We start from the raw sequence: 19,028 nt of genomic DNA, 5'->3' as shown, positions 1-19,028 counted from the left end.
AAATGCCCCTCCATACTACTCAATTTTTGGGGAGATTCAACAGCCCACTTGTTACGCTCTCGCAGGTCGATTTCACTTGAAGCGATTTTGAGGGCCGCAATGTCTCAGTATCAGCTTACTCTGGCCACCAGGGCCAATCAGCCCTATGTCCTTCCTGTCCTGCTGGTCGCAACTTCTATCAATGAGGCACGACCAAGCCCAGTGATATCGATCGCCTATGAGGATACTGCGGTTCTTCGTGAAGGAGATAAGGCCGTCGTGCAATACACTGGAGCTAGCGGTAATCCTGTCTTTGGCCTTATCAACGCTATTCAAGAACTCCGCAAAGACTTTCCCTTCCTTAACAGCAAGGATGAGAAGCTGGTAAGAGCCGCCATAGAACTTTACCGTTGATGAGCACTGATAGGAGATGCTAACACACATTTTCTAGGAGAACGAGTGGCTGTCTCAGTTAGAAGCATTTGCTCCTCTCGATTTCAAAGCCCTTGACCCTGAATTGCAGCGCCTCGATACCCACCTCTTGCTGAGATCCTTCGTCGTCGGTTACTCTCTCTCCACGGCCGACATTGCCCTTTGGGGTGCCATCCGAGGCAACCGTGTCGCAGTTTCCGCGATCAAGAAGGGCTCACTTGTCAATGTGACTCGTTGGTTCTATTTCTTGGAGGATCTTTGCCCATGGGCCACATCTGCACTTGAGGCCTTGAACCAGGCTGCGAGAGAGAAGAAGGCCGCCAAGGCGAAGGAGGGAGCCAGCTACGACATCGCTCTTCTCAACACTGAGAAGGGAGTGGTGACAAGATTTCCTCCCGAGCCTTCAGGTTATCTTCACATCGGTCACGCAAAAGCTGCACTGCTCAATGACTACTTTGCGCACGAGAAGTATAATGGCACCCTTCTTGTCCGCTTCGACGACACGAACCCTTCAAACGAGAAGCTCGAGTTCCAGGATGCGATTATTGAAGATCTTGCTCTCATGGGCATCAAGCCTGACAAGATGAGCTACACCAGCGACTACTTTGACGAGCTTTACCAGTACGCTCTTCAAATCATCAAGGACGGCAACGCCTACGCTGACGATACCGAGAAGGAGGTCATGGCTGAGCAGAGAATGAATGGAAAGCCCAGCAAGCGTCGTGATGCATCCGTCGAGGAGAACCTTGCCCGTTTCGAGGAGATGAAGAAGGGTACCCCTGAGGGTCTCCGTTGGTGTATCCGAGCCAAGATGTCTGTTGATAACCCCAACAAGGCCATGCGTGATCCTGTCATCTACCGCTGCAACCCTGCTCCTCACCACCGCACTGGAACGAAATGGAAGATCTACCCTACCTACGACTTCGCCTGCCCTATTGTCGACTCAATCGAGGGTGTGACCCATGCCCTCAGAACTATTGAGTACCGCGATCGCAACCCTCAATACCAGTGGTTCTTGGACACGCTCAAGCTTCGCCATGTCCAAATCTGGGATTTCGCTCGGATGAACTTCATTCGCACCTTGCTGTCTAAGAGAAAGCTTACCAAGCTCGTTAACCAAGGCATCGTCTGGGGATGGGATGAGTAAGTCTACCTTTACTTCAAGTGATTCTCGTCTTACTAACGATGTCAGTCCTCGTTTCCCCACCATCCGAGTAAGTAATAGGCCTAATCATGCCTGCAAATCCCCTTTTCTGATACGTCATTGTTTATTGTGTCACCTATTTCCCATGTACTGTTAACTTTCCAGGCTAACCATTTTATAGGGCATCCGACGAAGAGGAATGACCATCCCTGCTCTGAGAGAATTCATTCTTAAGCAGGGACCCAGCAAGAACATCACCAACCTTGACTGGACCCTGATCTGGGCAACCAACAAGAAGTACATTGACCCTGTCGCACCTCGTCACACTGCCATTCTCAAGAAGGATATGGTCAAGGCGATCGTCACGGGAGGCCCGGCTACACCTTACACGGAAGAGAAACCTAAGCACGGCAAGAACCCTGCAGTTGGCATGAAGAAGGTGGCTTTTGGCAACACGGTCATTTTCGACCAGGAAGATGCCAAGAGCTTCAAGCAAGATGAAGAGATCACCTTGATGAGCTGGGGCAATGCCATTGTCCGTAAGATCGAGACCGATCCTACTTCAGGCATCGTTAAGGAGCTGGAGCTGGAGCTCCACCTGGAAGGTGACTTCAAAAAGACCGAGAAGAAGGTCACATGGCTGTCTACTGAGGGACAGAACCTAATTCCCGTCGAATTGGTCGATTTCGACTACCTTCTTAACAAGGACACCTTGCAGGAGGACGACGTCCTCGAGGATGTCCTGAACAAGAATACCGAGTTCAGAGAGGACGCTGTTGCTGACTGCAACGTCGCTGAACTGAAGGAAGGTGATATCATCCAGTTTGAGCGCAAGGGCTACTACCGTGTTGACCGGGCCTATGCACCAGGCAAGCCGGCCGTTTTGTTCAACATTCCCACTGGCAAGACGGGCAAATAGACGAATAGTTGGATATTTGGGACTTACGAAGCCACGCATGTGTCTACGACGATGTAGATATTAGAAGGACAGAGAAAGAATTGAATTCATATTGTCAAGATGCTAAATCGTTGCCTTACGACAGGTCTAAGTATTATTAGTTGCAAAAAGGTAAATACTTATAGTTATTCCTTTCTTCTTTGCAGCAATGATATCTTTATGCTCCCTAAACAGACGAACACTTGAAGAAAGCATATGGTTCTTTTAAGGTGGGCGCTATCTATACGCCATACTAGTTGCCGTCCGTAGTCCGTGCATATTCTACAGAATCTCCATCGCTCCACTTCATCGATTGATCATCTTGTTCACCACATACTACGAGGGGTGATAGAATTTACATTAAGTTTCTCCCAGCTGCATTGAGAGATGATTTCACGAAACGCCAAAGATGTTCTTCATGACGTCGAAGACAATACTACCTTACCTCTTGGGCGGACACGAGCCATCCGGCGAGACCGACAGCGTTGTTCCATGCTTACCAGTTGGCCCGTGGCCATCATCTACTTGATCTTCTTTTTCTCTCCCCTTCGCTTTATTCGCTTTGGATCTTCTTCATCTCTTTATAGAAAGTTCGTCCACTGTGCGCCTCTACTAGTTCGGGATGTTATCTACGCTCACAAGCTAACGGAGCCAGTCCTTCCTTACAGTTCTACGCCGGATCTGGGTTGATTTCTGTGACGGGAGACCGCGCAGGATAATGAGAAGATTACGTCTAGACCATGTCAGGGTCATACAGAGATATCGTAATTTGAGTTCAGAAAGCCTAAAGGGCCCCATAAAACCGAACTATGTTAGGTTACATACAACAGCCCGGATCTTTCGGGAGCGCTAAATTGGCATTGCAACGGGCTGTCCGGTACTCGAGAAATTGCATCTCTTACCCCTTGGGTACGTCTCACTGATCACGACAGGCCAGCTTCTCCTACTCCACAACCCTATCGACACCGTCCCCACACACCTCTTGCTGAGCCTATGAGCGTCTTGAACAGACCTGCCGTAGCAAGAAAAGAAGGAACAAGCTTCGCCCATAGCTTCATCCCGATTCGTCTCTTATCCGCTATGTCCATCGTCTCCTGTCAAGCTTCCGTGGTTCCCGTGGGGCCTATGCCGATGGTATCCCATAGCTCAAAGTTGAGAGGTCACAGCAGTGTAATGCTGTTTTCGCTGCTTTCTCTGAGTCAGTAGACTCTCATGGTATTCCTGATCCTAACCAGAAAAATGACCGGGACGTATGGAATACGTTACCTGCTTGGGGACTACCTAGACGTAGTCTGGAAACTTCAGCGGGATATGCCATGGTGCTGTCTCATACGTCAAGACCATCAGCAATTGCCGAATCACCAGTCAAGACCCCTAGGTTACCCGTAGTCTCTGACTGGGGTTGAGGATACAGCAGCGCGCAAAGGTCCTGATTAGCCTGCGCTTCGTTCCGCCCCAAGCCAGTCTATACTACGTCAACATTTGCGGCCTTCTGAAAGCTGTTTGCTGGCCAGGGTAATGACCTGCTCCAGATCCCGGCCTTTCAGGAAAATTGGCCATTATCCTTACATCTTGCTTGGGCGCGGAGGGGAGTTCTCTCACTAACATAGCCCATCATCCACCGCTCTTTTCTCCAAAGCCTTGCATTGCTGCATCTTTTTCGGGACTGAATTTCGTTCTCTACTTCCTATAAGCCGACGGGGAAACTGGCACGGGAATCCCTCGAAACTCAGGGACGTCGGTTGCAGGACTCCTTTTTCTGACTCACTAGGCACTAGGCAGGTTGCCAAGGAGCAAAGATGGCTGAGCAAGCTCCCTCTCAAGGTCAAAGCCAAGGTCAAGGTCAAGGTGATGTCGAACGCGGTCCATCCCGTATCTCTCAACAGTCTTCAAGACGTATCTCCCGTGTGTCTTACAAAGAGGATTGGGCGAACCTTGACGAGTATGGCAAGCTTGTAAAGTATGTCTCGACCTACCGCGAGCCTGGCGGGGAAGAGGGTGTCGAGGAAGAACAAGTGAAGCGAGTGTGGTACGCTCCTTGGAAGAAGCGCAAGGTCAAAGTCAAGCAAGTAGATAAAGAACCGGGCAAATTCCCGCCGGAATGGCTCATTACAGACATTCGTCAAGGCCTGCCCAGCTCGGAAGTTCCTGTCAGACGTCGCTCCTCGGGATGGAACGAACTCACATCTGAGAAGGAAAACCCGATCGCCAAAATCCTGTCCTATTTCAGAGGTCCAATTCTCTATGGTATGACTTGTAACTTCGATTCGTCATGACTCAGAGTACAAAAATTCTAATCCTGCATCTTCACAGTCATGGAGTTGGCCGTCCTTCTTGCGGCAGGTCTGGATGACTGGATTGACTTTGGTGTCATTATCGGTATCTTGTGTCTGAACGCCTCAGTCGGTTGGTATCAGGAAAAACAGGCTGCCGACGTTGTTGCCAGTTTGAAGGGAGATATTGCAATGAGAGCGACAGTTGTTCGTGACGGTCAGCAACAAGAGATCTTGGCTCGAGAGCTTGTTCCTGGTGATGTGGTAAGTGGTACTCCAACATAGCATAAGCTGTCTTTCCTTGGTACTACATGCTAAGGCCCCTTTCTAGATCATTGTTGGTGAAGGTCAAGTGGTCCCTGCCGATGCAAAGATTATCTGCGATTACAATGACCCCGATGGTTGGGAAGAATTTCAAAGAATGCAGGAACAAGGTGATCTCAGTAGCACTTCTGAGTCCGATATCGAGGAGAATGAGAAGGAAGGCAAGGAAGGGGAAGATGAACAGCAGTCCTCCAGAAAACGCAGCCACCCCATCCTTGCCTGCGATCATTCGGCCATTACAGGAGAGTCTCTCGCTGTCGATCGCTATATGGGTCAAGTGATCTACTATACAACCGGTTGCAAGCGCGGCAAGGCCTACGCAGTTGTCCAGACCGGTGCGAGGACTTCTTTCGTTGGCAAAACCGCCTCTATGGTTTTGGCAGCTAAGGGGGCCGGGCATTTCGAAATTGTCATGGACCAGATTGGTACATCCCTTTTGGTTATTGTCATGGCATGGATTCTGGCTGCCTGGATTGGAGGCTTCTTCCGCCATATCCCCATTGCTTCGCCTCCCCAGCAGACACTTCTTCACTATACACTGTCGCTACTGATTATCGGTGTCCCCGTCGGTCTTCCCGTCGTTACCACCACCACTATGGCTGTTGGAGCAGCTTATCTGGCAAAGAAGAAGGCTATTGTGCAAAAGCTGACTGCTATTGAATCACTTGCTGTAGGTTGAATTCTTTGCTCCGGAATTGATTGAATAGCGTGCTAAAAGCAATGATCACAGGGCGTCGATATCCTCTGTTCTGATAAAACGGGAACATTGACGGCCAACAAGTTGAGCATCCGAGAGCCATATGTGGCAGAGGGGGTGGACGTCGACTGGATGTTTGCCGTGGCAGCCCTGGCATCATCTCATAATATCGAATCGCTTGATCCCATCGATAAGGTTACCATTCTCACGCTCAGGCAGTATCCTAGAGCAAGAGAGATTCTTCGACGGGGTTGGAAGACCGAAAAATATATCCCATTCGATCCCGTCTCGAAGCGAATCGTGACCGTGGCCACCTGTGATGGAATCAAGTATACCTGTACCAAAGGTGCCCCCAAGGCAGTGCTTTCTCTTACCAACTGTCCTAAAGAAGTTGCCGATGTGTACAAGAACAAGGCGCAGGAATTTGCCCACAGAGGCTTCCGATCCTTGGGTGTCGCGGTCCAGAAAGAGGGAGAGGATTGGACGCTTCTTGGTATGCTTCCCATGTTCGACCCACCCCGGGAAGATACCGCGCATACGATCAATGAAGCCCAGAATCTTGGAATCAGCGTCAAGATGCTTACAGGTGATGCATTGGCTATTGCCAAGGAGACATGCAAAATGCTCGCACTGGGAACCAAGGTGTATAATTCCGATAAGCTCATTCATGGTGGCCTGAGTGGCGTCATGGCAAGTGATCTGGTTGAAAAAGCCGACGGCTTCGCGGAAGTCTTCCCAGAACATAAATATCAGGTGGTGCAAATGCTCCAGGAGCGAGGACACCTGACGGCCATGACCGGTGATGGAGTGAACGATGCGCCATCGTTGAAGAAAGCTGATTGCGGTATTGCGGTAGAAGGCGCAACCGAGGCAGCACAATCTGCATCGGACATTGTGTTCTTGGAGCCTGGATTGTCTACAATCATTGACTCGATCAAGGTGGCTCGCCAAATTTTCCACCGCATGAAGTCCTACATCCAGTATCGTATCGCGCTTTGCTTGCACCTGGAGATCTACCTGGTCACATCCATGATCATCCTCAACGAAAGCATCCGCGTGGAGTTGATTGTCTTCCTTGCTCTTTTTGCTGATTTAGCTACTGTGGCGGTAGCCTATGATAATGCCTCCTTTGAACTTCGTCCTGTGGAATGGCAACTCCCTAAGATCTGGTTCATCTCCGTGCTTCTGGGCCTGCTGTTAGCTCTGGGTACCTGGGTCGTCCGCGGTTCCATGTTCCTTCCATCCGGCGGTATCATCCAGAACTGGGGCTCTGTCCAGGAAGTCCTGTTCCTGGAAGTCGCCCTCACGGAGAACTGGCTCATTTTTGTTACTCGTGGCGTTGAGACTTGGCCGTCCATCCATCTGGTCACAGCCATTTTGGGCGTGGACGTCCTGGCAACCATTTTCTGCCTGTTCGGTTGGTTCTCGAACGAGACAATGCCGACCAAACCGGCCGACTCGTTCCGCGAGACCCGCAACGGCTGGACGGATATCGTCACCGTCGTCCGTGTCTGGGGCTTCTCGCTCGGTGTGGAGATCGTCATTGCGCTCGTGTACTACATGCTCAACAAGTTCAAGTGGCTCGAGAACCTCGGCCGAGCGAAGCGAGACAAGGGCGATATCAAGATCCAGAATCTGCTCGGTCACCTGGCTCGGTTGACCGTCGAGTACGATCAGCCCGGTCAGCCCAAGGGTCGCTTCTTCCTTACATCCAGCAAGGAAGAAGAGGAGGCCGAGTAGAAACAGCTGCTCTAGAGGTTGGCTAGGTATAAAGATGTTGCTTCCTATCTGCTAAGGCGGATGGTCGTGTCACAAGCGAGCATGTGTCCTGGTCTGGGGAGTGTGAAAAAGCGAATGCTAATATTATGATTTGAGGGTGAGGTAGAAAGCGTGGTTGTGCAATAATCAGTAATACTTGAATCGTTGGAGAGGGTAATTCCATATACCTACGTTGCACACTTTAATATCAGAAGCTTGAATAATACTTCGGATTACTATCGTCTCTAATCCTTGGAACTAATGATATGTAGATTCATGGCATACGTCCTAATTAGGCACGACGGACGCGCTCCCACAGCTTCTCCAGATCGCTTCCCATGCGTCTCTCTGTCTCCTTCTCCATTGCCCGTCTGGAGGGTAGATTATTCCGCTTGGACACGGCAGCCCGGGATTCCTCGCGAGCCATTTCGACTATTGATAAGATGATCAGCTCTGCGCCTAAGTCCAACATCTGTAGTGGGAAGAGAAATACGTACCATGAACAAAGACAGCAGCTCTCTTGCCGCTGAACATGGCATGCGGCACGTTGGTGCTCCCATCGCTATTGGCGTCGCCGACGGCGAAAACACCCGGCAGGCTTGTCCGCATACCATTAATATTGGTGACGATCTTATTATCCTGCATCTTCAGTCCCAGATCCAGAGGAATGGACGAGCGCTGCTCCGAGGGGAAATTGGTAATGAATGCGTTGCGGGTGACGGAGGAGCCGTCGGCGAGGTTAACCCTGAAGATATCGAGCTGGCGGCCCTGGTCATCATGGACGTCCTCGCCGTTCTGCAGGCGCTCGATGGACTCGATAGTCTCGTTGTTCAGCAAGACGTTGTACTCCTCGAGCTGCTTCTTCCAGTTGGGGTACTTCTCAGCCAGCTTGGCCTCCGCCACGGGCGTCTGCGTGCCGTTCACGAAGGCGATGATGTCCGTGTTAAGCGTGTACACTTCGAGCACGCTGCCCACGACGTCGATAAGGGAGCCCAGGATCCCGAACGGCTGGTCGCGGTGCTCCCAGCCGTCGCACCAGGGGCACCAGTACACGCCTTTACCCCAGGCTTCGTCCAGCCCCGGAGTCTCCGGCAGGATGTCCTTCATGCCGGTGCCGAGGATGACCTTGCGGGCTGTGTAGGCTTCGCCGGCTACCGAGGCGCGGAAGTAGGTGGTGTTTCGCTCCTCGTCGGTGATGACGCGGACCGAGTCGACTTTTTCGTTCACCCAGGTCGTCTGGTTGTACTTTGAGATTTGGGTGCGGGCAAGTGCTCGGAAGTCGCTGGGGACGGCTCCTGCGAATACCACCGTTAGTTTGCACAGCCTCTAGAAAAAAAAAAACAGAGGAAAAGGGGGCGGTTACCGTCGTTGCCGATGACATCGTGCATGTTCCTTGTGGGAGCATTGCGATACTCGCCTGAGTCGAACACGACGTTCTTGCGGCGCACCCGCGACAAACCACTGGCAGCGCTCAGGCCAGAGGGCCCTCCACCGATGATCATCACCTCATAGTCAGTATGGGGACTGACGCCGCCAGAGCGACGGTGAGGGTGGAGAAGAGGGTGTACAGAAGAGACTTGGGAGCCATCCTGACGACAACGCGGTAGAGAAGCGATGGAGGGAAGGTAGGGAGAACAGCGATCCACGGAGACTCTATCTATCCATCTGGGCTCAAGTACTGTTTAAATAGGCAAGCTGAGCAGGGCCAGAAGCGCACGGTGCAAGATAAGTGGGTGGTCGCGATCGCAATCGACACGACGACATCGTGCATGCGTCCTTTGCTTTCTTTTTTTCTCAGAATTCAGGACTCAGCCAAGGAAAGAACCTCAGCTGCAGTGGCTGGCTGCGAAAACGGATCGACATCTGCACGACCAGGATGAGAACTTGGAAGTCGATGGGGTTACATAGTTCGCACAGGCGGATCTGTCATATTGCTTTTTCTTCCCGATACTATCCACTTTGGTTCACTTATGAGGTTATCCACAGGCCGGCTGGCCCTAAGCAAAGGTGCAACGAATGTCAGACAGTGTACGGAGGTAGACAAAAACAAAACTCATGGAAAATAGTTTAACAGTGATTTCCTGACAATATTCATGACGTAGCTTACAGATAGGTACCCCTCTCAGAGGGATATACCTGCCTCTCGATCCGAGCAGAAAGAGAAGCATGCATGTGTGTGACCCCTCTGCAGTTTGCATACGTAGCAACTCCACAGCAGAGCATTATTGACCATTGAGGAATGATCAGCTTCAATAAAGCAGAGAATGCATTAACAGGGGCTGGCGGGTACCGCAAGTTCGCAAGCGTGTGTCCAGTCTAGGTTCGAGGAGGCAATATCTGCAGGAAGATCGGCAGGGCTGAGAATCAATAGTTCGGCCCACAGACTGCACATCTTCCAGTAGTCAGTCAGCCTAGTTTCCAAGTTAATCTGAGCTGTGGTCACAAAGTATGGAGTAGATAGATAGTCGTTCATGTGTTTCATTTGGTTTTGTTAGTATAGGAGAGAGTAAATAGCCTGTGGAGAGACAACAAGCACAACATATATTCCGGGATGATGGAAAAGTGACACAAGCCGTAATCCAGTCAACTGCACAGTCAAGGTAATGTTCCTATTAAATATATTAACTGAAATATATGCACCCATTCAGCAGTACATCAATCACTTCAAGATGAACATGGCAGAAATAGACATATAAACAATCAAACCCCTCCATATGCCGAAATCTTCGACTAAACATGTGCAGGTAAGAAATGTCACACCCCCGAGACCAAGTAAGCACTGCAGTGCTTCAGAACCAGCCGTAAGGTCGATAGCTGAACGAACGGCGAACGCGGGACGCAGTCTTGCCCAGCGCTTGGGCGGCACCGTCGAGGAAGCCCTTGTTGCCGTAGGCCTGGGTGACATCCCACAGCATCACGCCGCCAAAACTGCTAAAAGTCTTGCTGTATTCGATGATCGGCTTCAGAGTGTCCGCGGGCACGTAGCCTGAGCCTGCTGCCCCAGTGTTCGCCGGCACGCCCAGGAATACCTTGGCCTTCTTGTTCTGAGAGACCGTCTTGGCCCAGTTGTCCCAGACGTCGAAATTGAAGCTGTTCTGCTTGCTTGCTCCGGCCTCAAACGAATTCAATCCACACCAGTTGTTATAGAACTGGACGAACACCGCGTCAATGGACACCGGTCCATTGAGTATATCCTTATCGGCGGCGTCGGGGTACGGGCATTGGGGTGCGGCCGTCAAGAAATATTGTTTGCTCTGATCGGCATCCATCAATTCGCGAAGCCTGTGCGCGAACGGAGCAACATTACTGACGGAGGCCTCGAAATCAAAGTCAAACCCGTCTACCGACGCATTCCCGAACGGCCGACGGGCCGTCATGTTGACGGAGGGAGGCCCAAAGGTCTGCCAGACCAATTCGGCACCAGCCTTCGCAGCGGATTCCGAACTGAAGCCTCCTTCGCTGTATGTGGCCCCGCCAATAGAAAGCAGAATGGTCTTTCCTTTCTTCTGACACGTCGTAATATCCTCCCTGAATGGGCTGTTAGCGTTCCAGTGTAAAAAAGCACAACAGCGCGGAGCTCACCCAATCTGAGGGCATTTGTGAAGGTTGGTATCTTTGAAGAGTGTACAATTGTCGTTTGCATTGGAAAAGTCGATTTCAGGAACGCCACCCTGGCCGTTGATTCTCATGAGAAATGCGAGTTCCAAAACCTGAAAGCATCGTGAGATAAAACGTCATCTGAGCTTGATATTATCCCATACATCAATCTTAGGGTCTAGTGAGGTTCCCATCAGCATATTGGCCTGGAAGAATCCAAACACGATTGACTCACCATCACAGTAGTACGAAAGACGCTGTTGCGCCAAATCTCCTGTTCCACGAAAAGAATTCTGACCTGTGACCGATAACGCGTTTACCAGATCAATCAAAGATTCCCAGCATCACACGGGAGTCTGAGACATACCCCAGTATACTGCCACATTGGAGGAAGATGAGAGATCAAGTTTGGCATACACTCCTTCCAGAGAAGCTGCCGCTGCCGTCAAGGCAAGCAGTTGTGCTAGAAAAGACATGGTGAAAAGGACAGACAGATTGATGTATTTTCAGTCAAAGCGTGAAATGCTTGCCTCCGAAGTCAAAAGAATGTAGGCAGTATTCAAAAGATAGGACGGGGCTGAAGGCAAGCCCCCGAGGTCCAAATGCACACTGGGTGACCTGATAGACTGGATATCAGTGCTCAGTCAAGCTATAATTCAAATTGAGAATGACAGACGTACTTATAGCTTCTTATTGCCATTATTGCCAATGTCAATATCTGTTGGCCGAGCCGGTTTCCCCTTCGACTGACCAGACATTCCTTCCTCTTGGTGTGCCTTTGATCTTCGAAAGCGTCATACTGTCAGCTCATCAAAACAGAATGCCAAATGCGAGCAGTAAACCTGTTTTTCAGGTATCTAATGCCCTCGATTGGTGCAGACATGGGCCATGGCATTCCACAGGGTTGTCGGGGGACTCATGCTACCTGAGGAATGCTGGACTTTCTGTTGCGGGATATAAGCTTGCAATAGTAGTGACGACTGACGACACATGCTGACGACGCTCGTAGCTGGTGACAAGCTCAAATACAAATTTGATGATACGGACTGAAATGAGTGCGCAGTTCGTCAGTGGAGTCAAAAAAAAGTGGTACTGCATCAGATCTCTGCCAGGGCCACAAGAGAAACTTGCGACAGAGAGTGTCTCCAGTATGATGACCATTAGATTAGATCAAGAAAATATTAAAGTGCCAGAGCTCGAATGCATGAATGTAGTGGCTGTTGTGGTGGTGAGCGACTAAACGAAACGGGATGATAAGCGATGTGTGTAGCTTCGAAGGAAGACGGGATTTGTGTCCGATATGATTTTGCATTACTGAGGATTAAACAACATATCATGCTCCAAATCACATGGCCCTGGGAGATCACCGCGGAATGCCAATCACCCTCTGGGCGGCTTCATCATTCGACATCTCGGGGTCAATGACCCCAGCGACCTTGAGGACGTCCACAACCCCATCCACAACCTTCCGGTCCACCCCCCTTGTACTGCTGGTAAATCTGACATCCTTCAGCCACTCCTTTGCATCTTCTTCAACGTACGTGCATCCCAATTCTCCTGTACCCAGAAGCCTCACGACATTATCGTGGTCGGCCTGGAAATCCTTGATGCCTTGGTCCAGCACCTGAAACAATTGCTGGAGTTTCTCGTCATGTTCAGGGTCAGGGAAGACCGCGGTGGACGCGACAATAAGCCAGGAAGGCCATGGGGTGAAGATCTCCCCGATCTTCTTCAGCGGCGGGTGCGGCTTGTCCGCGTCGGCGTGGAAGTACGGCTTCGTGGTAAAATGTTCCCACATGAAGAACTCCGCCGCGGGCGTGGGTTGATCGGGGTGCGACGCATCGTACCCCGTGACCCCATTCCGCAAAGCCTGGAACGGACCAAGGACAGTCGGTGTCAATGAGTCGGGCTTCCAGCCTTGTTTCTGTGCTAGCACAAAGGACATGATATGGGAGCCACTGTGAGTCAAGTCAGCCATCTATATCCCGAGGAATCACGACCAAGGCAACCCAACTGACCTTCCGAGGCGGCTGACGCCAACTCTCTTATCCTTCAGATCTGCCACAGTGTGAAGCTCCTCTCTTTCCCGGCCGGTGATAATGGCCCACCGCAGCGGTGTATCAACCCAATGGCCAACTACCTTGTAACCCCCCGAGGCAGCATCCTTCTGAGCCTGCTGCTTGCCAGCCAATCCAGCAATCCATCCCTCGGTCAGCCCAATTGCGACATCAATCTCCTTCTCCCGAAAGGATGTGATCATGTGCCCCGTTCCTGAAGGGAATGGAACCAACGTGATCTTGAATGGAAGAGAGGAGGCTGCTGGCGAGCGAAGGGCCAGGTGGAGAGGAGCGAGGTAGTGCTCTACACGTTGTCAGAGAAGAATTTCAATATAGGTATCGCGATAAATATGTGATGTCAGTCTATTGCCGGTTGAGCATATTTTATGTAACGGAATCATCGGCACCGGGCGGGTTGCGCCCATTATGTCAATGACAAGCAGAGCAGACGATGGAGAAAATGAAGCCGATGACAGGGAAGGATGGCTTACCAGGCACATAGCCAATTCGGATTGAGGCCATGATTGCAGTAGGTATGGTCTGTCGCCAGGAATAGGCGAGCGATAGTGATGCTACTTTTTATTTGACCTCTCACTTTTGACGAGTCAAGACAACTTGAAGCTTGTTTTCCTAAGCAGCGGGGTAACCGCGGGGAGCCGATTGTATCATGGCACGCGCTAGCAGTTATCAGCCGTTATCAGCAATAGTCACGTAACAATGGAGTAAAGCGTGTCATATGGATCAACCAAGTGAAATAATGATTAATTGCAAGGAAAAGCACTCCAATATATTGATACTAGGTCAATCGTGAATTTGTCTATTTGTTCTACATATCTATATTAAGTTGACCTCCTGCGCAAGGTCTGTATTAAGTATATCTACAATGCATCATGCTTTCGTGGGCATTATCAAAAGCTGTCATCATAGCTTAGGTCATCCGTATGTCTTTCTCCTCGGCTGGCCAGCTGGCGGTGCTATGCCTAGGGCCGGCCGCAGCCCTGAGTGTATGCCGCGCATACATCCAGAATTGTACCCCGAGGTAGAGATCACAGACGCACTGGAACATACCGCATAGTCGAAAAGCCCAGGGAATCACTTCTTTGCTGCAGAAGAAGTAACTCATTTTCATCGCATCACCAAGGATCCAAGCCGCCAGCACCGAAACCCGGAATCCTTTGCACGAACGAGTCCGGTGATTGGCAACTATCTGAGGGAGCGGTAGGATAGCTTCTACAGCCAGACCAGCATAACCCAGGAGGTTCACATAGAAGTCCGACCGAGCAATGGGTGGCAGAAGGATCTGGACGAATGATAGCGCCCCGACAAAATAGGCCAAGAACATCCAGTACCTATGTAGACCCAAAGTCCGTTAGCATCGAACCCGCAGACCACGTTTAGAAAGCGATCGGGAACAGGACTTACGGCTTTGCGGACTTCCACTGCCAGAATTCGTACGGTCTGGCAAAACCCTTCTCGTCCAAATTGCTAAACGGAACATGCTCCACGCTATTCTTGACTCCTGGAGACGGCCGGTTATCCAGTGCAACTTTGAGCAAGACGATCTGGACCCCAATCATGATCACGGCTTGTACGAGCAGTGAGAGCGAGTAGTAGTGACCAAACCAGTAAAACACCCTAAAGACAGGAATGTTAACGTCATCGTGCATTGAGATGAGCCAGCTGCGGTTAACACAGGTGCCCTTCTTACTTCAGGATGGATGCGACGAGCATGATCAAAGGGATATCGAGAGAGAAACCCCCGGAATTCCTTGTTCGATGTATACTGAGGATCTGATCCGTATAGGACGTGAGGGGGACGTAATAAGACTATTTCACACGAAATGCCCGCAGTTAGCATTCCAATGCCACTTGAAGGGCCGAGTCGCAGCTCTCCAGAGAGTCTGAGTTACGATAAATGGGAACGTACAACAAGGGGGCTCCATATTCAAGAGCCAGCGATATGAGATACATGGTGTATCCGATCAGTGAAAAAGAGTCTGCGATGTCCAGAAGACGGTTGTAGTAGTTGATCGAATCGCTTGCTGGGTGCTCTCTGTAGTAACCGGGACCTCGCGGATTTTCGAGAGGATGATGATTGAGCGATGATACAGGGGTCGCCAAAAACAGAGATGGCCGAGGAGAGGATATGACAGGAGCCGATGGACTCAAGAGCTCTCCATGGAACGAGGATGTTGATTATACCGAGCAGGTTGAATCCAAGACGCTTGCCGGCGTATCGCAATGCGCAAAATAATAAAATGGGGACAAAGCCAAGCACTGCTGCAGAGATCAATCACGAATAAACTCCTTGGAAAAACATGTGCAGGGCCGAAAGCGTCTTGTCTTGTTTTGGATTTTCCAGCGGAGCTGCTTAGCTCAGCGGCTCCATTAACGCTTAGTTAACTACCTTAGTAACTTATGTGTTAGGGTACTTCATCGAACCCTCATTGCCTGGAGCTTCAGGCATCACATCACATCTTACGCTGGTTAGACTATAAGATGAGCTGAGATCTGAGCTTCGAAGTTGTGTTATTATTATTATTCCCTGTCTGCTCGCACTAGCACCATGAAACGCAGGTAAACAGAATATCATGCACTTTGCATAGTGTATGTTTGTCATTCCAATCATGTGTATATAGTCTGGTTTAACACAAACTCTAGAATTCAATCTTCCATGTCTTTCCAATGCCAACATCGGGTTTCTTCACGACAGCATACGCGGCCTTGCCTGCCTGTTGGGCGTGATACTCCAAGGAAGCGGTAGAAGCCATCTTTGCACCGTCTTCGATGACAGTCACGGACGCCCTCCCTTGCCATTCCTTGGGAGCGTCGACAACAACCACCTTTTCAACCCGGACATTCGCCATGCTCTTCAGGTAATCGGCTGTCTTCGAACCCTTGGTTCCGAGGTCTTCCGACGAGAGGGTAGATTTTTCAAATTTGAAGCGGCGGTGTATGTATCCACCCTGCTCGTAGTTGAACGTCTCCCCATCATCAACATAGAATGTGCCTTCGGCCTTCCCGTTCTTGTCGAGGACGATCACAAGTGTATAAGGGTCCCACTTCATTAGCCCGCTGCTACGACGTGCGCGGTCCTTGCGAGGGATAATATGACCACCCTGCATCAACAACGGGACTTTCTCAATGGGGGCAGGCACCGTATGTCTCTTGCCCGCTCCTTGGTAGACGGTATAATCATAATAATCGTAGTACTTCTCATCATCAGCGATGTAGATGTCTGTGGTGGTGGCACCCTCCGCAACCACAGGTTTGGTCAGCAGGCCAGTAGATCCAAGGTAGAGTTGGTCATCGATGGCAAAGCCTTGTTCGTCCGCCGGCTGGACATAATACTGGGGCCGGACAATGGGCATTCCATTCACCGAAGCTTCATGGAATGCAGTGTACCAGGCAGGCAGCAGTTGATATCTCAAACGGATAGCCTGGGATATGATCGACCTGTACGGCTCAGCGATCAAGTAGGGCTCTCGTCTGCGAGTGTCAATGTGTGCATGGGCACGGAAGAAGGGATACCAAATGCCGGTCTGATACCACCGGGTCAAAAGTTCCTTGCTTGGGTTCTGGAAAAACCCGCCCACGTCGGCACCAGCAAACGGGAACCCGGCAATGCCGTTGTTCAATACCATAGGCAAGGATGCGGCCAGGTGTTCCCAGGTGGCTTGATTGTCTCCCGTCCACATGGCAGATACCCGTTGAGCCCCGGCGTAGAATGATCGGGTCAAAACGAAGGGCCTACGGACCACGCCTTTCTTTCGCTCCAGCAAGGCATTGTATGTTGCGTTGACAAAGGTTAGTCCGTTGACATTGTGCACGTCGCGGTGTTCCCAGTTGCCATAGTGTATATTGTCCTTGGGCATAGTGGTTTCCGGTCCGTTGAAGACGGAGGGTTCATTCATGTCATTCCAAATAAAGACGTTCGGCTGGGTGCCTTTAAATTTGTCGTACTTGAACAAGCCAGTCCACCATTTGATTGCTTCAGGGTTGAAGCAGTCCACCCAGTGAGATGAGCCAGGCCAACACCAGCCGTCGTAGATCTCCCCGTCCTTATTTTTGGTAGCTAGATCCTTGCTCTTTAGCTCTTCAGAGATGGAGTATCCCTCCTTGTTTTTAATGTGCGGATCAATGATCACCACGAGTTTGCGTTCAGAGTCATCAAGCTGCTCTTCCATACCCTTTGGGTCAGGAAAGCTCAGAGGGTCCCAGGTAAAGTACTTCCTGTCATCCGTGTACTCAATGTCGAGCCAAATCACGTCGTAAGGGATCTGATACTTGTCAAACTTGCGATCAACTTCCTTGACATCCTCGTCCGTGACATAGTTCCAACGACACTGATGGTAAGCGATAGCGAATTGTTGAGGTAACTGAGTGTAGCCGGTAAGTTCACCGTAAGTTTTGCTGATCTCTTGCGGAGTGGGACCCAAGAAGACAAACAAATCAATACGTCCCGATTCGGAAAACCAATGGGTTTGAGTGTCTGTCTTCGAACCCACTCCAAGAGAAAGAGGGTTGGGCGAGGACTTCGACTTGACAATGTCGACCCAGGTCTCCGCAGCGTTGAGCCAGAAGACACCCACAGTAGAGTCCTTCTTGTGGGCCTGCATGAACGGGATGGCGCCATAGAGGGTCATGGGGCTGTTGAGCTCATACTCAAAGACGTCCGCATTGTACATGCGATAAGGTTCCGCATGATTTCCATCACCGCCCCTTCAAAATGATCAGCCTTGCGTCGGTAGAGTGGCGGGGACATGTAACACCTACCGAGTTTCCTTCAGAGACATCGAGTCGGCATGCTCTGGGATCCCGAAAACATGGCTGTAGCCAGGGAATGTGATGTCCAGGCCAATACTTTCTGGACCTTTCGGCTTGGAGTCGGTGTTTCCACCAAAAGTTTCCTCCCACCAAGTGCTTTCATCTTGCTGAGATCCTGATTTTTCCTGAACACTGTCGCCCTCTGCCACATCCACCTTTGGCCGCCAGTGTTCCACGTTGAGGTAGCCCTTGTGATTCACTTGGACATGGCTCTGGCCATCGCGTTGAAAATCGACGCTGAACGGCGCATGGCGAATGATCGCCTGAAACTTGTTATTCGGCCCGTACAGTACCTTTGTGAATCCAGTCTCTGATTCTGTGTCCACAGCGGCAGTTTTGCTCGATTCCAAACCACCCACCAGCGCCCATTGCTCTGCTTCGTTGTATCGCTCTTTGCGCACTTGGCTGTTGTGTCGGAGGTCAATTTCGCCCTTCATCCGCTTCTCTTCGTCGACGACAATACGCGTAGCTCCAGACTCCAGGAAAGAAATCACAAGTGGCAGCTTGACTTTCTCATTGGCAGATATTGACTTGAGAATTGTCCCTTGCAATTGGCCATCTTTGAAGTGAATTGAAGAGGGATCGAGTTCATATGGTGAATTCCAAGACGCGCCTTGGGCGGAGACGTCATCTGCGAAAGCTCGGTTCCGCTTACAAAACCCGGATTGAGAGCATTTCTTGAAGTTCTCATGCTTCACAGTAACTGGCAGACTTGGTCAGATGGCGATACCATTGGAATAACTTGAGTGCATAGAGCTCACCTCCGGGTACAACAAGACACCCGATAAGGACGACTAACGCGAGCAATAGCGTCCATCTGGAGAGAGACGAGCTGCTCCGGGCCATGTTTGAGTGAATCGATGCAATCAGAGTCGCTCAACCTCTGAAAGTACCGTAAATTACAAAACTTTCAGTGCTGACCTGCATCTACCAGAGCTAAAGGCCAACACGAACAATCATGAACAGATAACGCAGGTGATGATTCCAGGCTGGCCAGATTGGC

At 50.6% G+C, this 19,028-nt stretch overlaps 7 protein-coding genes across 7 annotated transcripts; 2 read left to right on the top strand and 5 right to left on the bottom strand.

Annotated features, from left to right (window-relative positions):
• The first annotated feature begins 30 nt into the window (after window positions 1–30).
• P174DRAFT_438436 (glutamate--tRNA ligase GUS1) lies at window positions 31–2,577 on the top strand. The gene is made up of 4 exons (XM_024826537.1): window positions 31–363; window positions 431–1,554; window positions 1,604–1,625; window positions 1,737–2,577. The coding sequence occupies exons 1-4, from the start codon at window positions 100–102 to the stop codon at window positions 2,472–2,474; spliced, it is 2,148 nt and encodes a 715-aa protein (XP_024685242.1). The 5' UTR covers window positions 31–99; the 3' UTR covers window positions 2,475–2,577.
• A 1,714-nt stretch (window positions 2,578–4,291) lies between these two features.
• Window positions 4,292–7,526, top strand: P174DRAFT_428178 (putative plasma membrane H(+)ATPase; the record flags this gene model as incomplete). The annotated part of the gene is made up of 4 exons (XM_024825495.1): window positions 4,292–4,739; window positions 4,806–5,029; window positions 5,097–5,759; window positions 5,820–7,526. 4 exons carry the CDS (start codon window positions 4,292–4,294, stop codon window positions 7,524–7,526), a joined length of 3,042 nt encoding a protein of 1,013 aa, XP_024685241.1.
• A 233-nt stretch (window positions 7,527–7,759) lies between these two features.
• Window positions 7,760–9,294, bottom strand: P174DRAFT_438434 (NAD(P)/FAD-dependent oxidoreductase). Its single transcript, XM_024826536.1, has 4 exons — window positions 9,070–9,294; window positions 8,908–9,049; window positions 8,042–8,839; window positions 7,760–7,976 (listed from the first exon to the last, which is right to left on the bottom strand). The coding sequence occupies exons 1-4, from the start codon at window positions 9,130–9,132 to the stop codon at window positions 7,837–7,839; spliced, it is 1,143 nt and encodes a 380-aa protein (XP_024685240.1). The 5' UTR covers window positions 9,133–9,294; the 3' UTR covers window positions 7,760–7,836.
• An 889-nt stretch (window positions 9,295–10,183) lies between these two features.
• P174DRAFT_448388 (glycoside hydrolase family 18 protein) lies at window positions 10,184–11,659 on the bottom strand. Its single transcript, XM_024828757.1, has 5 exons — window positions 11,509–11,659; window positions 11,377–11,439; window positions 11,306–11,319; window positions 11,127–11,254; window positions 10,184–11,072 (listed from the first exon to the last, which is right to left on the bottom strand). Exons 1-5 carry the CDS (start codon window positions 11,615–11,617, stop codon window positions 10,334–10,336), a joined length of 1,053 nt encoding a protein of 350 aa, XP_024685239.1. The 5' UTR covers window positions 11,618–11,659; the 3' UTR covers window positions 10,184–10,333.
• A 775-nt stretch (window positions 11,660–12,434) lies between these two features.
• On the bottom strand, window positions 12,435–13,809 carry P174DRAFT_438430 (uncharacterized protein). Its single transcript, XM_024826535.1, has 3 exons — window positions 13,690–13,809; window positions 13,160–13,502; window positions 12,435–13,099 (listed from the first exon to the last, which is right to left on the bottom strand). Exons 1-3 carry the CDS (start codon window positions 13,718–13,720, stop codon window positions 12,505–12,507), a joined length of 969 nt encoding a protein of 322 aa, XP_024685238.1. The 5' UTR covers window positions 13,721–13,809; the 3' UTR covers window positions 12,435–12,504.
• A 317-nt stretch (window positions 13,810–14,126) lies between these two features.
• P174DRAFT_363610 (PQ-loop repeat-containing protein) lies at window positions 14,127–14,865 on the bottom strand (the record flags this gene model as incomplete). The annotated part of the gene is made up of 2 exons (XM_024821938.1): window positions 14,127–14,547; window positions 14,621–14,865. The coding sequence occupies 2 exons, from the start codon at window positions 14,863–14,865 to the stop codon at window positions 14,127–14,129; spliced, it is 666 nt and encodes a 221-aa protein (XP_024685237.1).
• An 876-nt stretch (window positions 14,866–15,741) lies between these two features.
• P174DRAFT_401320 (glucan 1,3-alpha-glucosidase ROT2) lies at window positions 15,742–18,973 on the bottom strand. Its single transcript, XM_024823928.1, has 3 exons — window positions 18,787–18,973; window positions 17,975–18,728; window positions 15,742–17,920 (listed from the first exon to the last, which is right to left on the bottom strand). The coding sequence occupies exons 1-3, from the start codon at window positions 18,869–18,871 to the stop codon at window positions 15,856–15,858; spliced, it is 2,904 nt and encodes a 967-aa protein (XP_024685236.1). The 5' UTR covers window positions 18,872–18,973; the 3' UTR covers window positions 15,742–15,855.
• Between the last annotated feature and the right edge of the window lie 55 nt (window positions 18,974–19,028).

This window comes from Aspergillus novofumigatus (assembly GCF_002847465.1).
Source record: "Aspergillus novofumigatus IBT 16806 chromosome Unknown P174scaffold_2, whole genome shotgun sequence".
In the NCBI taxonomy this organism is placed as follows: Eukaryota; Fungi; Ascomycota; class Eurotiomycetes; order Eurotiales; family Aspergillaceae; genus Aspergillus; species Aspergillus novofumigatus.
The sequence above is the reverse complement of the archived record's forward strand: the minus strand, read 5'-3'. Positions and strand labels throughout refer to the sequence as shown.

What these genes read in the sequence shown, in the direction of transcription:
- P174DRAFT_401320 (XM_024823928.1), bottom strand. Translation starts at nt 18,871, where the DNA reads ATGGCCCGGAGCAGCTCGTCTCTCTCCAGATGGACGCTATTGCTCGCG. An exon ending in GTGTCTTGTTGTACCCGGAG is followed by an intron (nt 18,729 to 18,786) that starts GTGAGCTCTATG and finishes CAAGTCTGCCAG; the next exon opens with TTACTGTGAAGCATGAGAAC. An exon ending in ATGTCTCTGAAGGAAACTCG is followed by an intron (nt 17,921 to 17,974) that starts GTAGGTGTTACA and finishes ATCATTTTGAAG; the next exon opens with GGGCGGTGATGGAAATCATG.
- P174DRAFT_438434 (XM_024826536.1), bottom strand. Translation starts at nt 9,132, where the DNA reads ATGGCTCCCAAGTCTCTTCTGTACACCCTCTTCTCCACCCTCACCGTC. An exon ending in CGATGTCATCGGCAACGACG is followed by an intron (nt 8,840 to 8,907) that starts GTAACCGCCCCC and finishes TGGTATTCGCAG; the next exon opens with GAGCCGTCCCCAGCGACTTC. An exon ending in AGCTGCTGTCTTTGTTCATG is followed by an intron (nt 7,977 to 8,041) that starts GTACGTATTTCT and finishes TCTTATCAATAG; the next exon opens with TCGAAATGGCTCGCGAGGAA.
- P174DRAFT_438430 (XM_024826535.1), bottom strand. Translation starts at nt 13,720, where the DNA reads ATGGCCTCAATCCGAATTGGCTATGTGCCTG. An exon ending in CCGAATTGGCTATGTGCCTG is followed by an intron (nt 13,503 to 13,689) that starts GTAAGCCATCCT and finishes GACAACGTGTAG; the next exon opens with AGCACTACCTCGCTCCTCTC. An exon ending in GGCGTCAGCCGCCTCGGAAG is followed by an intron (nt 13,100 to 13,159) that starts GTCAGTTGGGTT and finishes CTTGACTCACAG; the next exon opens with TGGCTCCCATATCATGTCCT.
- P174DRAFT_448388 (XM_024828757.1), bottom strand. Translation starts at nt 11,617, where the DNA reads ATGTCTTTTCTAGCACAACTGCTTGCCTTGACGGCAGCGGCAGCTTCT. An exon ending in CAATGTGGCAGTATACTGGG is followed by an intron (nt 11,440 to 11,508) that starts GTATGTCTCAGA and finishes TATCGGTCACAG; the next exon opens with GTCAGAATTCTTTTCGTGGA. An exon ending in CACAAATGCCCTCAGATTGG is followed by an intron (nt 11,073 to 11,126) that starts GTGAGCTCCGCG and finishes CAGCCCATTCAG; the next exon opens with GGAGGATATTACGACGTGTC.
- P174DRAFT_438436 (XM_024826537.1), top strand. Translation starts at nt 100, where the DNA reads ATGTCTCAGTATCAGCTTACTCTGGCCACCAGGGCCAATCAGCCCTAT. An exon ending in ACAGCAAGGATGAGAAGCTG is followed by an intron (nt 364 to 430) that starts GTAAGAGCCGCC and finishes CACATTTTCTAG; the next exon opens with GAGAACGAGTGGCTGTCTCA. An exon ending in CTCGTTTCCCCACCATCCGA is followed by an intron (nt 1,626 to 1,736) that starts GTAAGTAATAGG and finishes ACCATTTTATAG; the next exon opens with GGCATCCGACGAAGAGGAAT.